Here is a 10,093-nt window from a genome sequence, read left to right on the forward strand (position 1 = left end):
CAGAGATTCAGGTGGAGGGCTGGTACCGATCCAGGGACGACTGACAGACCTCACAGGTTTATGAGCAGTGTTATGGCTGCACATGTTCACGTTCTGAGTCTACAAACTGCTGCACTGGACGCTACACATGAAGAATGATTTCAGATTGTGGTTTCTCAGGTTTACCATTTCCACTGAAGTTTATGCTTTTCAGGTAGAAATGATGCTTCACTGCAGATTCCACTGTTTCTCTTCATCAAACTCGTCTTGTGACTGTAAAGCATTTCACTGTTAGGTGTGCACCACATGAGTTATTTCATCTATTGCTACATACTTTTACACATCTTTCTAGATCAGAATTGCTAAAAATGTAGTTTCTACTGTGCCATAAAAGGTATTCATGACGCTATAGCTACATATGTAGATGTCTTTATGCTGCATATCTGCAGGAAATTTTAACAACTGCACCATGTAATTAGAATTTAAAATTAATTACAAGGCTACTGAAATGTTGGCTTTAATCAACATCATCTACAGTAGAAATGTTCATTAAATGTTGTCGTCCTTTAACACTGACAACAGAAGATGAATATTACAGTTTGTGCGTCACCACAAATTGTCACAGAAAAAAGATTCTTCTTGCAGTATTTTCAACTAGTCTCCTTTAACCTCAGTGCACTTGGTCCACTGATGACGAAGCTTTTCTACCACTTTGCGGAAGAAAATCACCTCTTGACCCTCCAGCCGGGACAGTCAGCCAAAGAGCAACTGATGAAAACAAGCCAGATGACAGTAAAGTGTGGACAATGTGCTGCTGCTCCACTGACGAGGACAGAATAACAGAAACTACATCACAAGTGAATCCAAACGAGGATCAGACCCGGTGGTGAACGAGCGTCATGGCTCAGATGACCTGTTGTCATTCTGGCCCAGACGTGTCAATCAAACAGCCACGCCTTAACTCTGATGCCTCACATCTCTTTAATTATAGATGGACCACCAGATCACTGGTTTTCCTATTTAGCAAGGACACGGTCGAGCTAAATGAGCTACTGGATTAAAATGTCATTACGTGAGTAATCTGCTCAGCTGGCAAAGTTTCTCAAGGAAGCACAAAGTCCACGTTTTAAAAGTCCATTTATCAAAGGGCATGATTATGCCCCAGACATTTCCTGGCTATCGGCCCATTGGTATTTCCAGTGCACTGGGGAAAGTTTTGCTCTGTGGAGGGTCAGGATGTTCCCCGAAATACAAAGACACTTCATGTTACACAACTTCCCACAAAGAAGCGAGATTCTTAAATACAGACTCAACCAGACTGAACAGAAACTATCAGCCAGGCAGACAAACGTTTTCACTCACGTTGCTTTGAGTCCTGAATTTCAGAGACAACAGAGAGTCGATCAGTAAACCGACGTCAGATTTATGAAACCACACATTTCATACCAAACATTTATTTTACTCAGCATTGTTGTGATTTATGTCAAACAGATACAGGACAGTCCAGTCTGCAATCCTTACTGTCATGTGCAACCCCTGCAGACGTCACTGCTGCACATAAAACTTCATGTAATAATCTACTTGATAGACCAGATTACAAACAAAATGATTCTCTGGATATTTTGCTCATAATTAAAACTTGTGGATTTATCCAGTGACTAGTTGGTTACCACTGATTTCACTTTGGACAATAAATCTGTGCGATACAATACGATCAAGCTGCCTTCGCTGTGCACTCTCAGTCTACTGGCAGCAGATTCAAACTCTTGTATTGCTGTAACGCTGAAGGAGATGGAGCTGGGCTTGGATACCAGGAGGCAGAGTTCAGATCGGATCAGGTTCACCCTCAGCTGCAGCCATCAGCACCGCAGGAGCAACAAATACAACAGAACTTAGCTTTGCATTCATCACCTACAATAACCTGCTGCAGTCTGGTAAAGGATATCACACGGCTGTACGTGCTACTGAAGATAACTGGAATTTCTACAGGTTCTGTGCAGACTGATTCATCTAATTGTTTTTATGCTTTTTATGCCTTTTACTGCTACACAGTCAGACAGCCAAGCACATTCACATCTACAGACAGTATAGGACCAACAATTAACCTCAGCATGTTTCTGGACTGTGGGAGGAAGCCGGAGAACCCGGAGAGAACCCACGCTGCACGGGGAGAACATGGAGACTCAGGCGTCCAAAACGGGACGTGAACCAGAGATCTTCTAGCAGCGAGGCGACGGTGCTAACCACCGATCCACTATCTATGAACAGAAAGCTTTAATCTTAGACAACTGAGATGAAGCTCCATCACTAAAACAAATGATAAGAAATAAGGTTCTCAGTTATATAATCTGTTTATAAAAGCAGTGAGATCTCCACTCTACTGTATCTGCTGTACAACATAATACTGCCCACATGTCAACTAATAATCATCTCAATAATGATTCAAGGTTAAGTTCAGCATTATGTGGACTTTTACCTGATTGTTCTATTCAGGGCTGGACCTGAATATCCTGATATTCGGTTGCTGTGGTGTATCCGGTGGTATCCGCCCGCCACCCGCTGCTTAGGATTAAAAACTGGTTTTATATCTAAATAACCATTTAAAATAGATTCATCTTTAATTTGTGCAACCCTGCGTTCTGTTTATCGTGCTTTTTTTCCCCCCAGATTGGTCCATGAAACACGCAGCATGTCTTCTGCTCAGTCTACAAAAACACTGTGAGCCAACCGAGCAGAGCGAGAAGTGAAAGGCAGTGAGCTGAGGCCTGCTGGTTGGGGTCCTCATCAAGGGGTTTGCGCTGAAGAATTTCAGGAATGTGCTGTGTGCAACCGGGAGAAGAGCATGGACTACTGATCACGCCTTATGCAATGGAGCCTCCATGGACCCCTGCCTTCTTTTGTTTATGTGCACTCTGACAAAAACAAGGTTGCGATGAAGCGGCGTACACGACTGCAGCAGGGGAACGAGAAGTCACTACGGTTCTTGTTGTCTGGGGAACGTGGTAGTAGCGTCTGGACAGTGGATGCAAACTTCTGGTTTCAGCTGGACATGCATTGTGGGGTTTGCACTCATCATACAGAGCTTCATGGTGCTAAATTAAATGTTGTGCTTTCGCATGTAGAGGCAAAAACTGCAAGGCACCGCAAGATGGTCAGCATCAGCCTCTGCAGCTGAAATGCATCCATAAAACTTGCTGCACACATTCACAGCCTGGCAGGTCAACAAACTGTGCAGCTCCTAAATCAGAGTGAACGTATGAGGCAGGCAGCTCTTGTAAATCAGTTACAGAAAAAGAGCCGGCTTCAGGGTTCAACGACACGAAGACAAACAAGATTTTGAAACGATCCTCAAATCTGTGTTCAGAGCAGATTCCTCTAAATGGAAGTTCTGCTCCTGAAAGTTCAGATGAGTCACTTCCTGTCAGAGGATTTTCCACAGTGACCCTACATGTGTTTTAAATGAGATAACCACAAACAGGGCATTCTGCTGGATCACTCTCTCGTCTCTGCTACTGCCTGTATTTGCAAAATTGTAGAAGACTTCTAAAAACTGCCTGATGAGTCTTTACAGGCTGTGATGCTTCTGTACAGCAGCAGAAGCCCTTAATTAGCTGCAGGGATATTTGCACACTGACATGCTGTTCATGGGGCTCTGGCATCGTGGTTTTGACCATTTAAAACCTTTACACTGCAGCAGACTAATTACCGAGGCATGTCAAAAGGCTAATTACACCCTCACATTCAGCTAGAAAAATCCCTCAGCTAAAGAGTCCAGCCACAGAGACCCTCACTGACCGCCAAGACAGAACCAGAACCAGGTATAGTTTGCACAATACGAGGAATTTGTTCTGGTGGGTTTGTGCAACAATAATATAGAAAAATAGAAGATGCAATATAAATATAAAATTTAAAATAACAGTGAAACAGTGCAGGAAAGTTTCCCTCCGTTCCATTCCACATAGAGGCATGTATGTATTAGAAGAACTAGATGCCAGACGTATAGATGCAAACTTCTCACCCAGCACATGAGTCAAAAACATTTTTCTCTCCACAATATGCACCTACTGCACATGTGCACCCCACTGGCCCCACCCACACAGCGCTGCTAGACACTCATGTGGTAAATAAAACCAACTGCCCAGGCTCGACAAAGTCAAAATCTCTAAAATGTAGAACATGAACTGACCTTGTTACAGATTGGATTGACAGATGTTTTTATACTAAAGGAATCTTTGTTGGGCCTCACTCACCACTAAGAACACGACTAAAGGTTTAAGGTGAGAGCCTGGTTTGCTACACGATAAGAGAAGTCTGTTTATATCGACACAAACGCCTTCACAACACAAAATCCTGGAGTATTATATTTTAGTTGCTGTCTATAGCAAAGCTCGCCTTGAAAACTGTGTGAAAGTTATTATACACATCCACTCAGGGCTGGGTAACACACCTGAACATTGTTCCGTGGTAAAATGTTCAATTTCAGTTGATATTGATAATTTTAATGGCCCATTTCTAATAAAGACCAGGAGAAGCCCTTGAGCCATGTTACCGAGTAGCACAGGTAGCAAATGGAACGTTAAGCATAACAATGAGAAATACATGAACAATTTTAACATGAGTAATTTTACGGGCTACGAGGTTAAGATTCAGCGGTTGGTCAGGACTGGACGCCACTAGATGAAGACCCTGCCCCGGCCTCCAAATGCACCCCAACGTCAAATCTGTTTTTAGACCACAAAGCCCATCTAGCCAAACACCACAGTTTTCACCAGAAGAGGCCTGCAGGTGCAGACAGGGGTGATAAAGGTGGACTAGCATCCCTTAGGAGACCTGAGGGCGAAGGAGCGCCGTTATCAGCGGCTGTGATAGGCTGTTTGCATCTAATGAATTTAAGTAAAACTATTTAACATTCTATCATCCTGTTGTTACTGAAGTAGTGCCGATGGCGAGCACATATCATTATTGTTTTGTCACTGAGACAGTCGCTGCATTCCTGTCTGCTGTGTTCGTCTATCTGCCAAGTCTGACATTGTTTACGGTGATATTTAGAGGAAAACACTCGACAAGGACATTAAGAGGGCAGAACAACTGCAGCTAATCGTCGTCTTATCCAAGTTGAACTAATCTGCAGTGTTCCAGGGCTGCTACGCCAGAGTTTTGTTTCTCTCTGCGGCCCTGGAAGAGATCTAACACCCACAAAGGTGTGTGGAAAGCACTCCCAGTATTACTTCCTGTATGCACTGCTATGAGTTAGACCACAGGAGTAAACTTCACCTGCTGGATGTCTGACCTGTCCATTGAGCATGGCATGGACAGAGATGTAGTCAGAGCTAACCAGCTTCTGTTGAAGCCTCCATTTCACTACTGGAAAAACAGACTTTCAGGGAGCTTTAGGGTCTTTCCTCAGGGAACAGGAGCCCTTTGGGGAACTCACTCTCTCTCGGGGGAGTTTTCAAAAGTTCCAGCTAGATGATGTCACCATCGCCTCAAGCACAAAGCCTCCCGTTTGTTACCAACACTTCAACAGTCAAGATATGTATGTTAGGTGCTACGAAGCAAGCGTCAGCCCTCGGCTCGCTCGTACAAAGCAGAAGGGGTCTAATCATATTCTATAAGATCATTACAGGTTCGTCCATTGCTGTCCTATTAACCACAGAAAAAAGTAAAACTAAATGCACTTTCTTACTGTTGACCTACAACAACTTGTCTTCATTTCATTTTCATTTAGCAGACGCTTTCATCCAAAGCGACGTACATCTGAGAGTAGATCTCATTTATCCACCAACGGCGACATTGGGAGCAACTTCAGGTTCAGCGTTTTGCCCAAAAACACTTTGCCTGTGGAGGAGATCAAACCGCCAACCTTACAATTAGAGGCCAACCTGCTCTACCACCTGGACCACAGCCGCCCACCTGACTGTGGAAAGACACCTCGTACGCCAGATTGAACAGAAACATGTCAGCAGGCTTTCCTCCACTTTGTCCCGCCGTGCCAGGCATGACGTCTTGTTTCTACTGGCCGTGTGGTTACGCAACAGCACACAGGGTCAGAGTTCAGCATATTTCAACTTTGTGGCAGCAGGCGGTCAACCTGACTGACCTCCGCTGTGCAGCGGCACATCGTCATCGAAATGAATGAGCACGGCGATGCCATTAAAGGCCCGTTAGTCGTGGCTGGGAAGGTCTCAGATGACAATAAATTCAAACTAAATTAAATTTTGTTGGAAAAGAAATGCCCTGCGTTATCATCTTTTAGCAGCAGGAATCCATTAGATGGTGTGTGCACGTGTCCATCACAGTAAAGTCACATTCAAAGCTTCTACTGGAGTCACAGCTACAGAGATTTGGAGTTTGGTGATGAAGTGATGATGTTTTTTAAATCGATACTCGTATGCAACTCCACAAACAGACATGCTGCTGTGATGGATGAATGACTCCTAGAACTTTTCCTGTAACTCATACGTCTTTGTCACAGTAAATAATGTATTTTGATTCTTTGGTGGATTTATTACTGATCTTCTGGAATAATGGAAAGATTTGCTGAGTTAAAATATACACGCAGCAACTTGATGAACCAGTTCTGGTGATGACCTCTGAACTTCTAGAGTCAGGAAAGTCACTTGAAACCATTTCAAAGCAGATACAGATCCTCAAATCACATGAGTAAACAACTGTAAGTATAAAATACATGATGTAGGAAAAAAACCCAAATATTTTATAAATCAGTGCCTGAACCAGACAACAGTGAGTGAACCAGTAAACTTAGCAGCACCAGCTGGTCCCAGGTCCTCCCGACACAAAACCACAAATCGAACTGGACTTTCATCAGTCTTTACAATGCAAACGACATCACACAGAACAACAGCCCACTGCAATCAGATCCCTTCACTGCCTGGACTCCAGGATCGGGTTTTAAAGGCGGTCGTGTCATCGTTTCCGCAGACAAAGGAGGTCTGCAGGAAAAAAAAACGAGCTGCGACCCTGTCAGCGCTCCGAACCTCCGTCAAAGTTCTCCATCTCACATCTGACTGCTCGTTTCTTTGTTAGTTTTAATTCAACACGTGGTTTCTAAACTTCTTTCTCTTGCTTTTGCTGTAAAGTTACTTTAAACTTTTAGGAGCCGAACACAGATTCCCAAACTTCGGGAAACTTCGGAGAGCCGAGGCTTTGTGCAACAGGCTGCTCTCTCCAGCCGAGCGCAAACAGCAGAGAAATGCCAGAGCTCAGCCTTTGTTAACTCCTAAACGCGACTGGAGACACTTTCTCGCCTTCGGGCGCGCAGAGCCACAGACAGGACGGCGACACTTACTTTGCTCCTCACTTCAGCAGACAGTCCGTAGGCCGGTCCCTTATTGAAATGTGCCATTTTCGTGGCTTTGCGCGTGAAGCCGAACCAGCGTCCTCTGCTGTGCCGCTCAGAGCCCGCAGTGGAAAACTCAGGTCAGGCAGCGGATGCTTCGGTCCGTCCACAAGCGGAGCTGGAGGCTGCGCCGCTCCCACCGCATGTCGTCACGTGATTGACGTAACCACATCGGCCAATCAGAGCCGCCCATACAGGTCGTTATTTGCTGTGTGGGGATGACACACATACGGGTCGCTCCATCTCTAATCAGCACGTCCCCAGAACAGCGGTGGGTAATTATTTTTTCCATGGGGCCACATGAGAAACAGAAAACACTGTGAAGGGCCCAAAGGCTGAACTCAATTCTGCATCATATAAAGTGTATTTTATTATAAAAAAGCAGTTAAAGCATTGTTTTGACAAGCTGGTGGGCGCATATGTTATGATTAAGCAAAGAAAAACGGATTGCCTTGCAAAAAAATGTCATTTATTCAAATTTCCCCAAACATTGGTAAACAAGATGTGAACATTTTCACCATTTGTGACTTATTTTAGTGATCATTTTACATTTCCTGAACTTTTATAGTATAAAATGTGGATATTTCCAAAGATATCTGTAATTTTTTTTTTAGCTCAAGATCCTTCCATCCATCATCTCTACACCTTCACCCTCACCAGGGTCATGGGGGGCGGAGCCTATCCCAGCTGACTCAGGGTGAAGGCAGGTTCACCTGGACAGGTAACCAGTCTATCACAGGGCTACACTTAGAGACAGACAACCAAGCACACTCACATTCACACCTACGGACAATTTACAATCACCAATTAACCTCAGCATGTTTCTGGACTGTGGGAGGAAGCCGGAGAACCCGGAGAGAACCCACGCTGCACGGGGAGAACATGGAGACTCCACGCAGGAAGATCCCGGTGCCCCCACCCCGACCTTCTTACTGCAAAGCAACAGTGCTGCCAACTGCTCCACCTTGCAGCCCTAGCTCAGGATAAATAAACAAATAAAATAAATGTCTGTCAACCAACTGTCTGCAGGGTTTTCCTCAAATTGAAATTTGAACAACAATATTTCAGGAGCCACTAAAGATAAAAGCTGAAGTTGTCGCTGCTGTTTCTCACCATGTGATTGTTTTAGTGTCTGCATTAATGAACAAGAAGATCGTACAATCCCTGATTAAAGTCCCATCGTTGGACATGCTTTATGCATTTTATCCAAAAAGCTGATGATGCAGAAGTCAACTAATGATGTTTTCTGGACCTTGATACAAAACATAACAGCGAGTACAGAGCGCATGAACGTCACTGGTGAACACACTCCTGCTCGTCAGCATTTGAGGTTAAACACATGGCAGGAAGGAGGCTGGAGGTGTTCAGACATCTGCAGGTTCTTTATCTGAGAGAAGGTGTTTGCTTGACGGGCATGATGGCGTTCATTCTCAAGTCTCTGCAGAGGGAAAAGAGAAAAGATCCTCACAAAGAGATGGCAGCTTTATCTGCAGACATCAGACGTGTGAAGGGAGTGTTGAAGCAAAAACTTCGGTTGAGAGAAGACAGGAGTTTGCTGTGATCATCCATCCATGCCCAACTATAGAAACAGACATGCAGATGGACTCGTCCCTTTGGTCCAAGACTGAGACAGTTTGGGCATCATGTTATATAATTCCTATGTTAATGCATTTTGGCTGATCTGAAGTCAGAAGTAAATTCTGTCTTGTATCAGTGACACTTGTGTATTTACTGCTGTTGAACTGAGTGTCTAGTTCAGGGCCTGTATTTCCACTACAGCCTTTCTACGATCTCTGAGCGGTGACTATTTTCAATCAGAAGACATTTACCAAACCCTTTCTGTGGAACCAGTGTGAGCGTCTCAGTGTGAGTCCAACCTTCATTGTTCATCCAGTCAAACAGCTGCTGCGCTGAGTTTCTTCTGCACAAATTTTCAGAGAATGTCTATAAATAGTCCCAGATGTTAGGCTGGGCAGAAACTTCAGCTCCTTCTCTCCCCCTCCTTCTTCTGCTTCTCCTCCTCCTATTTGGTTTAGTTCAGAGAGTCATCTCAGCGCTCTTCCTGTCCACGGCTCCAACCAGGAACAGGAAACACAGCACAGAGAAAGACAAACAACGTAGAGACAATGTGAGAGACACAACAGTTAAAACAACACCCTCAGATGCTCTCACCCAGTGTGTGAAGCTGTTAGTACAGCCTCATCTAATGCACCAGGTCTTACACTTAGTGCTGCACAGACACTTTTAGCAGAAAAGAATGATGTTGTAAGATGCTCACATTTTGTCTGCCACACCACAGCTCCACTGAAATGCAAAAGTTGATGTCGTGATTAATGTTTTATGTGCCTCTCTGATAGTAACCCTGCAAATCTTGATTTTTTTTTCTTCATCCCAATCACATGATCTGATGGAATAATCATTAAATTGCATCATTATTATACTAAATGACTTTGCGGTCGTGGGCATTCAGGACTGGTTTCATAAAATAAGTTACCTGCAAGTTGCACATTACAGTTTGTGAGTGGCTGGTCTTACTTCGCCAGCCAGTTGTGTTGTGTGAGCAGAGTGTACGCCCTGCTTCCCTGTCTCCTCCAGCACACCTTATCACCTGTGGAAATGAGAGAAACACCTGTATGTTGGATCTTGGCACGCCTCTGCCAGGCTGGCTGACAATTACAACTAAGCACGTCCTTGTCACCACTCAGTTAAATCGGGTTAATAGTTGAGTTTGATGCATTAACAGCTGCTTCAGAT

The 10,093-nt window shown here is 44.3% G+C and overlaps 1 protein-coding gene across 1 annotated transcript in view; it reads right to left on the minus strand.

Moving 5' to 3' along the window:
* cnn3a (calponin 3, acidic a) overlaps positions 1–7,445 on the minus strand; it is a 23,106-nt gene extending 15,661 nt beyond the window's left edge. The window contains exon 1 of the mRNA XM_008299579.1: positions 7,289–7,445. Coding sequence (XP_008297801.1) covers positions 7,289–7,345 — 57 coding nt within the window. The 5' untranslated portion in view covers positions 7,346–7,445. The remainder of the gene's footprint in view (positions 1–7,288) is intronic.
* Between the last annotated feature and the right edge of the window lie 2,648 nt (positions 7,446–10,093).

This window comes from Stegastes partitus, unplaced genomic scaffold (assembly GCF_000690725.1).
Source record: "Stegastes partitus isolate 25-593 unplaced genomic scaffold, Stegastes_partitus-1.0.2 Scaffold1435, whole genome shotgun sequence".
NCBI classification, from domain to species: domain Eukaryota; kingdom Metazoa; phylum Chordata; class Actinopteri; family Pomacentridae; genus Stegastes; species Stegastes partitus.